The following is an 18,135-nucleotide window of genomic DNA, read 5'->3' as shown; positions in this document are numbered from 1 at the left end:
TTCATATTTTTGGCCACCAGATGTCACCAGAGAGGACTGTGTTGAAAAGCTTCGAGTAATGAACCGTTTTTCAATACAAGCTTCAGTGCTTCAGGAAGCTTCATTTGGCCATCACTAGTAGAAAGTAAAATTAAATAGTCGGGGGGGGGGGGGGGGATGACGACTGACGACTGCTCAAGTGAACTACAGATACCTGAAAGTTGTAGGCCCTAGTAGGGCCTCCTGAATTTGCCTGTGTCAGTGTGTCCTACCATCTGTCCTGCCTTAGGTGCACCTTTTTCTTTTGTACAGCTGAAAGGTGAGCTCTGGTGCCAGAGAGCAATGTTAGTTGCAGTTAGTGAGGGGTGTGTGTGTGTGTGTGGGTGGCTGTGTTCGGTGGTTATTTACCCCTGCTCTGCGGAGAAGAGTGTTTAATGACTAAACTCTTTTTTTACTTTTCAGTTTACTGACCTATGCCTGAGTTTTTGTTTGTTTCTGAAAATGGTGATAGCAGCTTGTCCGTCTCTTTTAGTTGAGTTATTAATAGAAACTTTAATAACACTTTTTAACCCTTTTGCCTCCCTGTGTCCTTTTTCCGACCCAACACTTTTTGTTACATTCCCTCATCGCCTGGACCCTTTTAGGGGAAATATAAAAAAGTATTTGTACTTTGTTACTTAACACCTCTGGGCCACATAGTTTACTTAATGCAGCTTGTTTCCTAGCTGTTTCCATCACTTAAATGATAAATGTCAAATGTGAAGTACAGGATTTTAATAACTTTCATTACACTCAGCACAGTCTCTCATCAATCATCAACACATTGGCTGCAGTGACTCTAGAGGAGCTGATCAAGCCAAATGTCACACTGACTGACAGACAATTGCTTTACATCTCCAGAGCACTGAGTACGTACCTGATCTGTTCACAGTACATGGTGAACTCTGTCCTTTGAGCACTGGTATGTGACTGAGGCTAAAGCTGAATTAGTTAATAAATCTTCATGATTAAAATGTCAGTTGTTACACGATGTTGTTGCAGGTTGCAGTATCGGAGGGTTGTGTGTTTCTATGGCTGGCCTGGCATCACTTATGGGACTACTTGCTCAGGTAGTGAGAATCTGTTGATACAAGTCACAACATGAAAATGCATGAATCTTAAATGTGGCCTACCAAACACTTGAACTTTTTAAACATGTGCATGTGTATATAAAGCATTTAAGGTTTCACTTCAGATGTCTCTCACAGGCAAGAACCATCATGGGTGGGGTCAGTGGAAGTTATAGAACTGTTTGGTCTGTTTGTGTTGGGTATCCTGTGTCCATTTGCCAACTCTGCCACTTTTTCCTCTTCCTTTGATTTCATTACATATATATGATCAGATAACCATGACAGGACAGCTGCACACAGATTGAAGATGCATTCAAAAACATTGAGCCAACTTAAACGTTGAGTCAATTGGGAAACATCTCCCTAAGTTAACAAGTGACTTGCTCATTTAAAATGAATTTGACTCATAGTCCATCCATTTCTTCCACATATACACTCCGGGTCACGGTTGGACTGGAGCCCATTCCCGCTGTCATTGGATCACTGTAAAAATAAAAAGTGACTAAATTATTCTTAGCACCTGCTGGGGTTATTAAACCCTAAACAATCAGAACATAGATGGGAAGGGAAAGGTGGGATTCATAAAATCCATCAAATGAAATGTTAGAGTGAACTTTATTGTTATTCGTACGAGCATCCAGCATTATACCCTGCACAGTGAGAAACTAAAACAATCGCTTCACATGTGAAAAGGTACAACACCAGGGAAGCGACTAATCACTAAACAGAAGAGGCAGTTTATGAAACTCTTATCAGCCACTTACAATTTATTGTTATTACTGTGGACCCATTATGACAATACAACAAATGCAAAATACTAATGAAAAATTTCCATTGAGAATGAGAAACAAACAAAAAGAGGAAGGTTTCTGTCATTGAATTATTTATCCCTTACTTTGGTGTATAATATGAATGGTCATGGTGAACATCTTTATCAGGAAAAACTGTGAAACTTATGAAAATACAGTCAAAAGTCCTAAGTTTAAGCTCTAAAGATATCCAGTGGGGCAGTCTTTTGGCCCACGGGCCCTATGTTTGGCACCTTTAGTCTATAGGATTACTTTTAATGGAGAAGCACAATGGTTAAACAAGTGCTTAGGATGCCATAACAGTGTCTTAAATGCAATAACCGATTATTAAGAGAGCCCAGAACAAATACACATGGTGTTCCAAATGCAAACACAGTGTAATTTGCAGAAATGACCCAAATCTCAGGACAAAGAGCACGTCCCTGTCTGACATCCACCAGCCACATGCATCCAGTTTTCTGATAGTTTTCTGGTGGTGGCACAAAGTACTATTGTTACCCACGTTTTATGTGTTTGGGTTCAAACTCTAACTTCTAAACTTTATTCATTAACTTTGAGTGTCAAGTTAAACTGAAAGGACACGTGCGCGCACCGTCTGGAATAATTTATCTTACAGTTCAATAGAGTACCTGGAGGTGATGACACCGCCTTCCCAGTGATCTACAAAGCACTGCCTGATAAACGCTTTAGCTTTATTTCAGTTTTGCTCCGACTGATAAAATGTCCGGGGATGCTCACTTGCTCGTGGCAGCAGACTATGTGGTGTTTGCTGTCGTTCTGCTCCTGTCTGCTGCTGTTGGTTTTTATTACGCCTGGAGAAGCAGGAAACAAGGAACCTCCAGGGACTTTTTAACTGGGGGCCGAAAACTCAATGCCCTGGCTGTCTCCATGTCCCTCACTGCCAGCTACATGTCATCCGTCACTGTGCTCTCCAACCCAGCCGAGGTAACGTGTCGGGACTGTCCTGGATCTGCACTCAGCTTCCTCAGCGCACAAACATTTATTCAGAGCTTAAATTAGAATTTTATAAAATGCGTAAAACTGTGATTTCTGTGCATTAGAAGACGGCTGGAGTCAGCTAACCGAGCATTACTTTGAGTGCACCGCTTTCAATTTCAAACAAATCAAATAACGAATTTAAAGTTTTCGTGTTACTCACCAGAGTTCAGCACTGTTCATATGTTGCTCCAAAGCTCGTTCAGTATCAGCAGCATCAGCGTTTCAAATGATCTCCGGCAAAGTTTCACCAGCCAACCAGCTGTTTTGCTATTTTGTGTTTCCATAAATCTTTTTCAACCTGTCTGTAGGTGTATCGCTACGGAGCCATATTTGGCTATTTAAGTATTTCCTATGTAATAGCAGTGGTGTACACATCCGAGGTCTTTCTCCCAGTTTTCTACAGACTGGCCATCAACAGCACATATGAGGTAACTGTGGTTTTGTTTACAACATTATTACTAGTTTTGCCTCTGATTTGTAGGGAGTGAGGGGAACTAGAAGTTTCATGTATCAGTATCAATATGCGTCTTTTCTCTGTCTGGTCTCTGCCAAGTATCTGGAGCTGCGTTTCAGCAGAGCCACTCGTCTCCTGGGAATGCTGATCTTCTTTTTTAACGTAGTAAGAAGCCAGTGGTTCAATCTTTGTAGTGCTTTGACTTCTGCACATAAAACTACGTTGGTATCAGCAGAGACATGTTGTTGTTGTGACTTTCTAACTCTTTGCCACAGTTGCTCTACACTGGACTTGTAATTTATGCTCCAGCTCTGGCTTTGAACCAAGGTATGTCAGCTCCAGTTCACAGCAGTTAAGTTCGTGAAGGGATCTTGAACAAGAGTGTTTCCCCTGTTAATGAATTTCCCTTCTTTTTGCAGTGACTGGTATGAACCTGTGGGGTGGGATTATTTCGACAGCCACTGTTTGTACTTTGTATTGTGCACTGGTTAGTAAAACATTTATTACATACGACACACACACTGCAGTGCATCACATTGTCAGTCGAACCTCATCGAGCATCACTAAGCCAGGAACCTTAAGAGACCCCCACTTTCACATTCAGCAGAGATTAAATGAGAATATTTACATTTTCCTAAAATTCATGAGGTCCCCTTCCCATTTACCCTTTAAAACAAAATATCTCTCATGTAACATCACCTCTGATTTTTTAAATTTGATGCTTTCACATGCAATCATTAAGGGTCAAAAGTTGGAACCGTCATTGCATAATGTGTTGCATGGTCATAAGCAGAGAGGTCTCGCTGCGCTGCCCTTAGACAGTTAACATGACGAAGCTATTGAGGAAAAAAACGCCACGTATATCTTGTTTATCATGACTCTGGTTTTACGTGGCCTATCACCACAATTTAAAAACTGGTATATATCACCTTGTTGCTTTGGCATCTTAAAGTGGTCATGTGATTGGCTTACCACGACCACTTTATTCTTCCTCAGTCAAACAGCAGCACTCATGCGATTGTTTTGCCCCTTAGCTACAGGTGTTGTGCCAAATTACAGCTGCTTCCGTGCAACTTCTATAAGATGCGGTAAGCTGAAGACAGCTTCAGCCGTCTATTTGTTGAAAAATAGTAACAGACCGCATTTTCTTGTTAGTAACGGTAATGGCGTTGTAACAAAAGGAATAGTAATTAGTTCGATTACTCATTACTGAAAAAAGTAACGTCGTTACTTGTAACGCCGTTATTCCCATCACTTGTGCTTTCTGAAAATGTTCTACTACAGAATACGGTCACATATTTCCACGTTATGCATTCTGTTCATTAATACAGCTTCCTAACCTTTTTGACAGAGATTTTTCTTGTTTTGTGGCGTTTGTTACAGGGTGGCCTGAAAGCTGTGGTGTGGACAGATGTTGTTCAGGTAGGGTTCTGGATCAAATAAATTGAAAAAAATACACAATACAACATGCCCTCCAAATAGTTGTGGTAGATGGCTGCCCCTCCTTGATGTTGACGTTTCTTCCTGTTAAAAGGAAATTTTTTGTTCACACTGCCATTTGATTGCTGGCGTTTTCTCTGGATTGTAGGGTCTTTATCTTACAATATAATGTCCTTTTGTTATGATTTGGAACCATATAAATATATTCCATATTCTATGTAAGTAAAACTGAATTAAATTGCAATCAGGTTTCAGTCTAATTTTATCGACACCACAACCACGTTTGAGTCATGTCTTGATTCTTTGCAGTATTCATGTAAATTAGCAAGAATTTGATAACTGGGACCAAAATCTGTCAACATAGTTACAGAATACAGATCTGCCAACCAAACAAATCTCTGATTTTTCTTCCAGATTGGAATAATGTTTGCAGGCTACATGTCTGTTATAATCAAAAGTGTGATCTTAAAAGGAGGAATCTCCACTATCTTGTCAGATGCCCAAGAAGGAGGAAGAATTAACTTTGTGGAGTGAGTATATGTGTGTGTGTGTGTGTGTGTTGTGCGTGTGTGTGTGTGTGTGTGTGTGTGTGTGTGTGTGTGTGTGTGTGTTATACTAAAATCATACTTTCATTGTGTAATCCCAGCTTTGACATAAACCCTCTGAGAAGACACACTTTTTGGACACTTGTCATCGGAGGGGCCTTTACTTGGAGCTCAATTTATGGGACCTACCAACCTCAAGTTCAGAGATACAACTCCTGCAAGAGCATTAAACATGCCAGATTGTGAGTGATTCAAAGGAATGTATTCCTTCCTTCCTGTTTAGCTTGCAAAACTAATAATTAAAATAATAATAATAAAAAAAACACCAATAAACAACGATATATGACACGTCTATTTCCACATCTATGTAAATTCTGATTCAGCCAAAGGCACTACATTGGTGGGGTTTGCTGGCAAATGACACGTTCTTATCATAAACTCGGAAAAGATAGCTATGATAAATGATGACATCATCAGCATACAGTGATAAGAAATATAATCTCGTTTGCTATGCTACACTGATTTTTGTTTGCATACGTCACTTTTTCGTGTTGTGTTTTTTCAGAGCTCTCTTCATCAACGTGTTAGGCCTAGCTTGCACGCTGACATCGTCAGTGATTTCAGGGCTGTGTCTTTATTCGTTCTATAAGAACTGTGACCCATGGAAAGCTGGACAAGTTTCATCACCTGATCAGGTACATACACATAAACAAAGAAACCACAGGATGTTTGTTTTTATTCAAGTTATTTTATGATCTTAAAATAAAAATCTTTTTTTCCCTTTACAGCTGTTGCCTTATTTGGTGATGGATATCTTGGCAGATCACCAAGGGCTTCCAGGACTATTTTTTGCTGCAGTCTATAGTGCCTCTCTGAGGTTCATACAACATAATTTGATATATTTTTATTCATGTTGCATGTAACATTTAAAGCTGTGCCACATTTGAAGTGTCAGTTATGTCCATTAGTCCAGAGTAAACATGGTTCATTTCTTCATGTTCAGCACAGTTTCTACTTCAATCAACGCAATGGCTGCAGTGACCATGGAGGACCTGATCAAACCACGCATTAAACTATCTGAGAAAAAGCTTCTCTTGATCTCCAAAGGGCTGAGTAAATAACGGGTTTCCTGTTGTTTGTTTATAACACAGACTGCATGTTATATTAGATTAAACTGAGCACTGCTACGTGGATGCGGCTGTTAGTCAATAAAAATGTCATTTTGTGATGTGATGTTTTTGCAGGTTTGTTTTTTGGAATTGTATGCGTTGCCATGGCTGGACTGGCATCACTCATGGGACATATGATGCAGGTAGAGGGATCTGTTGATGCAGAGCTGTCAATGTGTTCAGGCAAACACATCCAGGAATAGGAATGGGTATCATTTAGGTTTTATCCGATACCAGTACCAAACCGGTACTTTTGAAACGGTGCTGGTGCTTAAACGGTGCTCGAACCGGTGCTTAAAGAATGGAGAACACACACTTTGTCCAAAAACCTCTTATGTTTAGCTGGTTTTTTTGTAAAAAGGTAACAATGTTAGCCTTTTCTGCAGCTATAGGGCATATATGGTGTTACGTCCCTCTGCAGCCTCTAATCTGCTCAGTGTGTTCAGATGGTGCTAATTGGCCACACCTAGTCAGGTGTGGATAAAAGCATACCTGAGGCAAGTGTCCAGGGAGCTCACTAGTCTTTGCCTTGGTGGTACAAGCCATTTGAGCCAACCTGCTAAGCCATTTTAAGCTAAAGCCTCTTCACACTAACACTCTGTTATTCATCTCCGTTTTTATGTTGCGGCTTTTGAGCTGGGTCGTAACATAAGTGGCGGCTCGTCCGGGATATTTGGACATTTTAGTGGAGATTGCATATCAGTTTTTTGTATTGCTTTTAAGTGGGTGAGTGAAGGTGTTCACTGTGATTGAGTAACGTCCCTTTAGTGAGTGTGTTTCAGCTGGGTGTCTGTGCTGCCCTTTCAGCGAAGCACTTGTTTGTTGTTTTGCTTGTTTTAATTTGTTGTGTTTGGTGGCTATTTTGGGTGGGGGTACGCTTCAGAGTTTGGTAGGAGACTATATCTCTGGTCTGCTGCCTGCTCTCGAGTTCGTGTTTAAAGTTGCCTCGAGCCTGGTACACCACTGAAGACTAGGATAGGTAAAGTTAGTGTTTTGTTGTTTTTAGTGTTTTAGGCTGGGAGTTGCACATAGTAAATCAGTGGCACCAAACTTGGTAGGAGGTTTGAGACCATTCATGATTATGGTCTGTAGCTGAGGCAGGTAGGCTGTTTTTAGGTTGGCATTGTGTGTACACCATGTGTGTGCATATGTCAGTGTTGATGGATGCTAATGAGATCTTTGTGAGGTGAGTGTTTTGTGTTGTGACCGTTAGTGTTGTGGGGAATATGGCTATTTTGTTGGATCACTTGTGAGTGTTGTTGGCCAGGTGATGGCAATAACACTGTGGGGTGCTGAGCCACCCTTGATGTGATCATTGTGTGGCCGTAGCTCTCCATTTTGTGGTTGGTCACTAGTGTGCTTGATTTACTGAACTTTTTGGATTAAAGTAACTTGTTGTGGTATAGGGCCACTTGTATGTGACTGTTTGTGTGGTGGAGACAACAGATCACTTAGTTGTGATTATTTGTTGCTACTTTTGGTTTTGTGTTGTAGCAGATCAGGTAATCATTCTGGGTTTGTGACTGTTGTGCTCCTTTGTGTTGGTCACATGTTACTTCAAATCCTCATGCCCATCCATGCTTAAATATGCCAACTTATTTTTGAGGGTTCAAGGCTTCAGAGGGACTTTTAATTTGTTTAGGGGTCCTAGAGGGACCCTTTTAAGGGAGGTGTTACGTCCCTCTGCAGCCCCTAATCGGCCACACCCAGTCAGGTGTGGATAAAAGCATACCTGAGGCAAGCTGCAGGGAGCTCACTTGTCTGTGCCTTGTCTTTTAGCCAACCTGCTATTCCATTTTAAGATAAAACCTCTTCTCACCCGTACTCTGGTATTCATCTCCTTTTTTATGTTGCGGCTTTTGAGCCGGGTCATAACAATGGTATCACTCTTGGCTGGAAGCAGTGCTTAAACAATGGAATAAACACAGACTTTGTCCAAAAACCTCTCATGTTTAGCTGTTTCCCTCTTTTTCTTTGGTCATTTTAGCCTTTTTGGCCAGGGTGAAGGGAGTATCTGCCATCAAACAAGAAGACAGCCGCATGAAACTACGACGGTGTTTGCTAGTTCACCTTACGTGCATTAAATTAATAACGTGGTTAGCCTACTCAACGTAAATTACACACGAACAACATTAAACTACTCACGCAGAAAAGAACGGCTGCTGCCATCATCATCCGTCATCATTTCTGCTACACTGGCAGGGCTAGGGGCCAGGACTCTCCTCTTCGGGTTCTTGGGGGATGTTGCTAACTCCGGGTCCGATAACAGGGGCCACACCCGCAGTAGATGTGCTCGGTGTGAGGTCTCGCAGCAAGCTATCAAATACGGCGCACTTCTCGGCTTTTAACAAAATGCTACACGTCGCCAGGTGTTTCATCAGATTCGAGGAGTTACCTCCCTTGCACAGTATCAGCTTAAAGCACTTGTTGCAGGCTGCTGAGTTTGCATCTTTTGCTGTCAAGTACAGCCAGACTTTTGACCGCTTCGCCTTGGGCATTTTTAATCTGTAGCTCTATTCTAAAAGAACGTACAGTACGTACCTGGGCCCGCCTACTACGCTTGCAAAGGTAAAATGATTGGCTAGAATCCAAAGTGTATGACAGCTCAGGAAAAAAACGAAAGCACCGAAATGTGCGCTGCTTTTCGGTCTGGTTACTACCGTTTGTCAGAACCGGTACTGGTACCCATCCCTATCCAGGAATGTTGTTGTTTATTAGAAAGCATGTTAATTACGTAAATAAGTACATTTTTCACCTCAGTAAATACGACCATTTGTAAAGTGTTTTTTGAGCTGCAGGTCTCTTCAAACAGGCAGTGTCCATCATTTGGGGGGTCACTGGGGGTCCTTTACTCGGTCTGTTCAGTTTGGGTGTCCTCTGTCCATTTGTCAACTCCAAAGTAAGTCCATTCTCATTTTGGTATTTTCCTAAATCAACCTAACATCAATTTATCATCGTATAACATAGTACGGGAGCATTTTTCTTATTAACAGTATTAAAAAACACTTTATTAAATGCTTAATGTTTTAAAAAAAATGTTAACAGTAGGATAAAAATAATAATGACCAAACTCAGGGATGTGTGCTGAGTCCCCTGCTGTACGCTCTATACACTCACAACTGCACCCCCCACCCACCCATCCAACATTCGTATGCTGTAAATATTAACTTTAACAAGTTTGCTGATGACACAACTGTGATTGGGCTCATCACGACGGGAGATGAGTCTGCATACAGGGATGAAGTCGAAAATATGTCATCAAGGTGCAGCTGAAACAATCTGGTCGTCAATACCAAAAAACCCCCAAAGAAATAGTAGTTGACTTCAGAAGAAACAAATCTGACCCCCAGCCCATACACATTAATGGGGACTGTTTGGAGAGGGTCTCTGACTCCTGGGCCTGCACCTGGGTGGTGACCTGTCCTGGAAAACAAACACCACAGCTATGATCAAGAAGGCACAGCAGCGACTCCACTTCCTGAGCGTCCTGAAGAACAACGCCTTAGCCAAGGAGCTGCTAGTGTCCTTCTACAGGTGCTCCATTGAAAGTACACTGACATACTGCATCCCAGTGTGGTTTGCCAGCAGTATTGCTTAGGAGTAAGCATCACTCCAGAGGGTCATCAACACAGCACAGAGGATCATCAGCTGTGATCAAGAGCTGTACTCTTCCCTGGAGGAGGTGTACAGGTCCTGCTGCCACAGGAAAGCCTACAGCATCCAGAAGGACACATCCCACCCCGCACATCACCTGTTCCAGCTGTTACCCTCAGGAAGGCGGTACTGGACAATTAAGGCCAAAACAAACAGACAGAAACAGCACATACGCCAGGGCTGTTGCATTTATAAATACACTTGGGAGATAAGCCACTGCAAAAACACAGCCTTCAACTGTGCAATATTTTTTTTCTTTTTAACTGTGTAATATTCTTGTTCGTCTTTTAATTGTGCAATATTTCGAAGGAACTGTGCAATATTCTGAGGACTGAAGCACTGTGTGGCAACCGTATTCTCACTTGTACATTCTTGTATACAGACTTGTACATAGTCTAAGGAGCTTGCAAAGAAAAGCGTCTGGACTTCTTTAAGTTGCTTGAAGACGTTTCACCTCTCATCCGAGAAGCTTCTTCAGTTCTAAGGTCAAATGGTGGGGAGTCCCAGATTTAAACCTAGTGGGAGTATCCCCCCGCAGAGGGACAAAAGGACCCCCTGATGATCCTCTAATCGCCTGAGCCAAGGTGTGAAACTGGGTGTGGGTCCCAATCAGCCAGAGTTTCGGGTGTGTTCATTGTGAAACCTGGCCCCACCTTATCATGCGAATTCCTGAGGTCAGATGGCCCAGGATGTGAGTGGGCTTTAAGGCGTCTGGGGAGGGATCTCAAAACTTGATTATAGATGGCAGACAATTGGTGTCGTAAACCCCCGCCTCTGTTCAAAGATGGTCGCTCACAGTGGACATAGATGGCTTCTTTCACTCCTCTTTCAAACCATCTGTCCTCTCTGTCCAAAATGTGAACATTGGCATCCTCAAAAGAGTGACCTTTATCCTTAAGATGCAGATGGACATAAAAGACGGTCTTTCTTATAACTTTCCAGAGTTCAAGTTTTGCAACACGGACGCTCCGTTTGCAGACCCCCCATTCATCTCACCTGAGACGCCTTTGTTCTCTGTCCCTGGAGGCCACAAGATCTGGCGTTCTGGTTCGACTGAGACGGCGCACTAACAGACCACCGTTACCCAGTTTATTACTGGCTAATGTGCAGTCTCTGGAGAACAAGCTGTGCGAGCTTCGGGCACGGATCTCATTCCAGCGAGAGATGCGGGACTGCTGTGTGATCTGCCTCACAGAAACCTGGCTATCGGACAAGGTACCGGACTCCGCAATACAACTACTGGGGTTCTCTGTGCACCGCGCGGACAGGTCACAGGATCTTACTGGGAAAAGCAGAGGCGGTGGTGTATGTTTCATGATCAACAACAGCTGGTGTGATTATGCGAACGTGCACCCGGTCAAATCCTTCTGCTCACCGGACCTGGAGTACCTGATGATTAAGTGCCGGCCATTCTGGCTACCGAGGGAATTTACAGCAGTGATTATTACGGCCGTTTACATTCCCCCACAAGCCGACACTGACCGAGCACTCAGGAAACTGTACAGCGCGATCAGCAGCGAGGAAACCGCACACCCAGAGGCGGCGTTTATCACAGCCGGAGACTTTAATAAGGGAAACCTGAAGAAAGTCTCACCAAAACTCCACCAACACATCCATTTCAACACTTGTGGAGACCGGCTACTTGACCACTGCTACACCTCTTTCCGGGATGCGTATAAAGCCCTCCCCCGCGCCCCATTCGGCCAATCAGATCACCGCTCCATCCTGCTCCTGCCCACCTACAGGCAGAAGCTGAAACAGGAAGCTCCAACCCGGAGGGCGGTGCACTGTTGGACGGACCAATCGGAGTCTACGCTGCGGGACTGTTTTGATCACGCGGACTGGGATATGTTTCACGTGGCTGCTAGGGACATTGATGAGTACACAGACTCAGTCTGCGGATTTATCAGGAAATGCGTGGAAGATGTCGTCCCATCCAGAACAGTTAAATCCTTCCCAAATCAAAAACCCTGGATTAACAGAGATGTTCGCGCGGCACTGGCGGCACGGAGCACCGCCTTTGCCTCCGCGAACACATCGGACCACAAACACGCACATTACCAACTCCAGAAGACGATCAAAGCAGCCAAACGTGAGTACAGGGAAAGGGTGGAGCAACAGTTTGACAACCCTCGGAGTATGTGGCAGGGACTAAACACGATCGCAGACTTTAGAGGGAAAACCAGCACACCGCAGACCACGGCCTCTCTGTGTGAGGATCTAAACGTATTCTACGCTAGATTCGACACAGCAAACACCATGAGACCGGACAGTGTGTGCACCACGGATGACGTCAGTGCGCACACTGTGTCTGAGGAGGATGTGCGGAAGTGCTTCAGGAAGGTGAACGCACGCAAAGCTACTGGTCCGGACGGGATTCCCGGCCGCGTCCTCAGGTCATGCGCGGCTCAGCTGGCTGGAGTGTTCACGCACATCTTCAACCTTTCCCTCTCTCTGTCTGTAGTCCCAGCCTGCTTCAAAATGGCCACCATCGTCCCTGTACCCAAATCCTCCACCATCTCCTCATTGAACGACTGGCGACCTTTAGCCCTGACCCCCATCGTAAGCAAATGCTTCGAGAAGCTGGTCAGGGACTTCATCTGCTCTGCACTACCCGACTCACTGGACCCTCTACAGTTTGCATACCGCCACAACAGGTCCACTGATGATGCCATAGCCCTGACACTACACACTGCCCTGTCACACCCGGAGAAGAGAGACACATATGTGAGGATGCTGTTTGTAGATTACAGCTCAGCATTCAATACCATCGTTCCCTCGAAGCTGGACAGGAAACTGCAGGATCTAGGACTGGGAAGCTCCCTCTGCAGCTGGATCCTTAACTTCCTGTCTGACAGACGCCAAGTGGTCAGACTGGGCAGCATCACCTCATCCCCCATCACACTGAACACTGGTGCTCCACAGGGGTGTGTACTGAGCCCTCTCCTGTACTCACTCTACACCTACGACTGCACAGCCACTAACAACTCCAACATCATTGTGAAGTTTGCGGACGACACTACAGTGGTGGGTCTTATCACCAATGGTGATGAGACGGCTTACAGGGAGGAGGTCAGCGCCCTGAACACTGGTGTCAAGACAACCATCTCACACTCAACGTCGCAAAGACAAAGGAGTTGATAGTGGACTTCCGGAGGTGCAGAGAAGTACACACCCCCATCACCATCAACGGCGCTGCTGTGGAGAGAGTGAGCAGCTTCCGGTTCCTTGGAGTACATCCGGCTGAGGATCTTACGTGTTTAGTATACATAAACAAAACAGTGAAGAAGGCGCAGCAGCGCCTCTTCTTTCTCAGGAGACTGAAAAGATTTGGCATGAACCCCCGCATCCTCAGGACCTTCTATCACTGTGCCATTGAGAGCATCCTCACTGGATGCATCACCACCTGGTATGGCAACAGCACCGCCTACAACTGCAAAGCTCTCCAGAGAGTAGTGCGGTGCTTTGAACGGATAATTGAAGGTGAGCTTCCCTCCCTCCAAGACATCTACAGGAAGCGCTGCCTGAGGAAAGTGGGGAGGATCATCAAGGACTCCAGTCACCCCAGCCATAAACTGTTCAGACTGCTTCCCTCAGGAAGGAGGTTCTGCAGCATCCGGTCCCGAACCAGCAGACTGAGAGACAGCTTCTTCCACCAGGCCATCAGACTGCTGAACACGTCATAGACACCTCAGCTTCACTACTGGAACTTTAACATTATGCACTACATACTGTACATTAATGCCACTGTTTTGCACATGTCTCAACTCTGTATGTTTTTATATATTTTATTTTATTGTTTACTCTATTTAATTTGTAAAATATGTGTATACACACACACACACGTAGAAAAACATTTAGTATACACATCCAGAAATGCATATACTATTATATATTGTACATATATTTATTAGTTTCAGATTTAGCCATTCTTGTATTTTGCTTCTTTACGTTATTGTATTTTGCACAACTCTGTTGCTTGTGAAGCTTGCACACAAGAATTTCACTCACATGTACTGTACCAATGTACCTGCACATGTGATGTGACAATAAAAGTGATTTGATTTGATTTGATTTGATTTGGACTGCTGAGTCTTGTCCTGTGGAGGTGGCTCTTCTATGCTGTGCGATGCGCTTGTGAAGTGGCTGTTTGGTCTCTCCAATGTAGAGGTCTGGGCATTCCTCGCTGCACTGTACCGCATACACCACATTGTTAAGTCTGTGTTTTGGGGTTTTGTCTTTCGGGTGAACCAGTTTTTGTCTGAGCGTGTTGCTGGGTCTGAAATGCACCGGGATGTCATGCTTGGAGAAAACTCTCCTGAGTTTTTCTGATACACCGATAAGATTCTGATAAGAAGGACAGACGCAACAACATTGTCATCCCCTATGTAGCCGGTGCAACGAGCTCATCCAAAACTCTGGCTGATTGGGACCCACACCCAGTTTCACACCTTGGCTCAGGCGATTAGAGGATCATCAGGGGGTCCTTTTGTCCCTCTGCGGGGGGATACTCCCACTAGGTTTAAATCTGGGACTCCCCACCATTTGACCTTAGAACTGAAGAAGCTTCTCGGATGAGAGGTGAAACGTCTTTAAGCAACTTAAAGAAGTCCAGACGCTTTTCTTTGCAAGCTCCTTTGACTACGATGACCTGGATGACTGAGAACCTTCACAGACAGACTTGTACATACTATTTTTTTTTCTTTGTTTAAAATTTATTGTACATCTATACTTGTTTCTCTTAAAAGTGCCCCCTTCCACTTGTACTGAATGGGTTTACATGCAGTTTTTGTTGTTCAAAAGCGCAATGGCAATAAAGATTCTGATATTTGTCCACAGGGAGGTCTATGTGGTCTCGTGACAGGATTGGCTGCAGCTGTCTCTGTGAGCATTATAGGGATGATATCCCCTTCTCCTCCTGAGATGACCCGACCTCTCTTTCTGAGCACTGAGGGTTGTAACTTTACTACTGGTAGCAGTTTCAATTGGACTACCCCACTGCCAACAGAACCAAGTCTTTTTACCACAACCCCAGGACAGAATACTGATGACATGTAAGTGTGGTTCAGTCTGTCTTGAATGAATGAATGAATGAAATATTGCCTGGTGAGATGGGATGACCGAGCTTTCCTATAATAAACGAAAGTATAGTAAAGTAAAAAAAGCCATATGATTTTAAAAAAGTGAGTAAAAGGCAGTGTTGTGAGGTCATTAATAATAATAATAATAATAATAATAATAATAATGATAATAAACCTGGTGGAAAGCATAAATGTGCCAAGTATCCTACTGCTGGTTTTTAGCCAAGCTCGCAGTGGCACTGTAGTCTTGTTGAATATATTTTTCATTTCAAATTCAAATTCAAATTCAAATTTTTATTTGTCACGTACACAGTCATACACAGTACGATATGTAGTGAAATGCTTGGACAACTGCTCGTGACCTAAAGAAAACAAAAAAGGAAAAGGCTATGAATAAGATTTGCAAACTGTCTTCACAAATTCCTTTGTAGCCTTCAGAATACTTTCATAATATGGTGTAATTACATTAATAAGACATTTGTTAACAAGATATCTACTAATCTCTCACCACCAGACATGCGGTTCAGTGGCACTCTCCATCCTACCTTTACTTCTGTGTCATTGGAGGTTTAACATCTGTTATTGTTGGAATAATCATCAGTCTCTTGACAGGTAAAAAACAAATGAAATAAAATAAATAAAGATTTTGCCATTAATTACCTGTACTTGGGAATGGATCTGTGATCTCAGATCTTCTTATTGTTTCATAAGGACTTTTTGTTTTTGTTCTTCCACTCATCATTTCAGGGGGATTGAGGGAGACGGTGGACCCAAGACTTATGCTAATGAAAGAAGACACTCTTTCTTATCACCTGTTCAAACGTGTCAAAGATGGGGTACGTGCTGAAGAGCAAAGGTATCAAAAGCAACCGACTGATGACAGGCGCTCAATTCTGTCTTATACTTTTCCTTCCTTAGGTCATGGGAGGAACAGACAATGTTGGTCAGCCAAACAAGGAGGATGGAATCAATAAACCTGCAGTAGGGAAATTTGACAACAATACCCGTGTCTCATCTTTTTAATGACCGATACAGCTGAAGAATTTCACAACAAAGCTGCTGTAAAGCTCAAATCCAGGATTGTACTTATCTGACTTCATAAGAAATGAGACCAAAGGAACTGAGTTGTCAGCGAGAAAATAATGTTTTTATTTTTCCAGTGACTCAGTAAAAAGTAGAAAGCACTTCTTTCAAATATCTACTTGTGTACATGATGATTGCATGTTTCTATTGTTTAGATTAACAAATTATTAATAAAAAGCCACATGATAAACATTCCAATTCAAATTTATTGTACAGCGCCAAATCACAACAACAGCTAACAGCTTCAAGGTGCTTTATATTGCAAGGTAAACCCTACAATATGACCCCCATGTTACCAAGTACTTTGGTTACAGTGGGAAGAAACCCAAATGTCAACAAAGCTAAGGGCGGTGAGGCGTCATTACGGGTGCCGCTCAGGTGCGTCCGCCTCCCCTGCAGCGGCGTTGCAGACCACGCCCCGCCACACACATTAACGTGGTAAAATACATATTTAGGCAGAATTTTGCAAATGTCTATTTTTAATTTTTTTTAGCAGCATATTGCTTTTTTTCCAATTATTTTTTAAAAGTCAGGTCACCCTATGACAGCTGGGATAGGCTCCAGCGCCCCCCGCGACCCTGAAAAGGATAAGCGGAAGCGAATGGATGGAAGTCAGGTCAAGGCTCCAAAAGCCCAAAGGCAATATGAGGGTGGCGGCTCACAACAGTTTTTGTTAGCTACATGGATCATTTTAGTTCAGCTGGGTGTGTTTCCTTTTGTTATATTTCTTTAAGAGTTCAAAATGTGTTCATTACATAAATAAAATGTAATTTTCTCTATAGCACTTCATGGATTTCATAAGCAACAAACATTAGTTGTTCACACAATGGTAAAAAAAAAAGAAAGGTAAAAAACAATGTTGTGTACAGTGTTATTTTCATTTTAGATGTCAAAAAGTATTTGCGGCTAATTCATTCAATTTATTGTCTTTATTTATAACTGGCATTATTGTTTCATTCTATTATAGAATCTTACAAAAAAGAGGCAAAATTGTATTCCATTATGCTTTATTAGCTGTTTCGGTGAAAAACAAATCAGCAATGCAAAAAAACAAACAAAAAAAACAAAAAAACCCAACATACTGGAAAACAGTTATTCATCACTTGATTGCTTCAATACAACCCTTGGGCACCTCGCTCTCTCTCTCGATCAAATCTCGCTGTGGTAGCAGCTTTGAACTCGTATGACCCAGGCTGATACAGTGTGCCCAGTCTGGATCCAGCATTTTGTAGTCTCGGTTGTTGTGTCCTTGGGCAAGACACTTCACCTACCGCCTACTGGTGTTGGCCAGAAGGGCCGATGGCGCGATATGGCAGCCTCGCTTCTGTCCGTATGCCCCAGGGCAGCTGTGGCTACAACTGTAGCTTGCCTCCACCAGTGTGTGAATGTGTGTGTGAATGGGTGGATGACTGGGTGTGTAAAGCGCTTTGGGGTCCCTAGGGGGGACTAGTAAAAGCGCTATACAAATACAGGCCATTTACCATTTACAGGCTGGTTTTCCTACAAAACACAACAATTATTAGCCCGCAAATCCACAGTGAACAAAGCATGGCACAACGAATTCAATTCAAATCAATATAAGATTTATTTGTAACCTACATCAACAATTATGTTATGATAAATTACGTAATAACTAACAGAGGACTTACCTTTGTGGAAATGCTTGGAGCAGACTAACATGTGAGCTGGAGTGTTCTGAGACGTTCAGTGGCGGTCCTAGCCCGTTTGGCGCCCCGGGCGAACACTCCCTCTGGCGCCCACACACACACACACACACACACATAAAACATATTAAGGATTATACATTAACATA

The 18,135-nt window shown here is 43.2% G+C and overlaps 1 protein-coding gene across 1 annotated transcript; it reads left to right on the top strand.

The window, feature by feature from the left end:
• Window positions 1–2,511: 2,511 nt before the first annotated feature.
• LOC106674574 (sodium-coupled monocarboxylate transporter 1) lies at window positions 2,512–16,514 on the top strand. The gene is made up of 17 exons (XM_024805837.2): window positions 2,512–2,842; window positions 3,205–3,324; window positions 3,450–3,515; window positions 3,626–3,677; window positions 3,770–3,837; window positions 4,734–4,772; window positions 5,205–5,320; window positions 5,437–5,577; window positions 5,901–6,030; window positions 6,124–6,212; window positions 6,339–6,448; window positions 6,580–6,647; window positions 9,317–9,403; window positions 14,998–15,212; window positions 15,754–15,851; window positions 15,987–16,075; window positions 16,158–16,514. The coding sequence occupies exons 1-17, from the start codon at window positions 2,618–2,620 to the stop codon at window positions 16,260–16,262; spliced, it is 1,818 nt and encodes a 605-aa protein (XP_024661605.2). The 5' UTR covers window positions 2,512–2,617; the 3' UTR covers window positions 16,263–16,514.
• Window positions 16,515–18,135: the final 1,621 nt, after the last annotated feature.

This window comes from Maylandia zebra, linkage group LG17 (assembly GCF_041146795.1).
Source record: "Maylandia zebra isolate NMK-2024a linkage group LG17, Mzebra_GT3a, whole genome shotgun sequence".
Classification (NCBI taxonomy): Eukaryota; Metazoa; Chordata; class Actinopteri; order Cichliformes; family Cichlidae; genus Maylandia; species Maylandia zebra.
This window is presented reverse-complemented; position numbering and strand designations above follow the sequence as displayed.

Excerpts from the sequence above, each read along its gene's own strand:
- LOC106674574 (XM_024805837.2), top strand. The coding sequence starts at position 2,618 with ATGTCCGGGGATGCTCACTTGCTCGTGGCAGCAGACTATGTGGTGTTT. Across the intron at positions 3,678-3,769 it reads AGCTCTGGCTTTGAACCAAG|TGACTGGTATGAACCTGTGG; the intron begins GTATGTCAGCTC and ends TTCTTTTTGCAG. Across the intron at positions 6,449-6,579 it reads CTTGATCTCCAAAGGGCTGA|GTTTGTTTTTTGGAATTGTA; the intron begins GTAAATAACGGG and ends ATGTTTTTGCAG.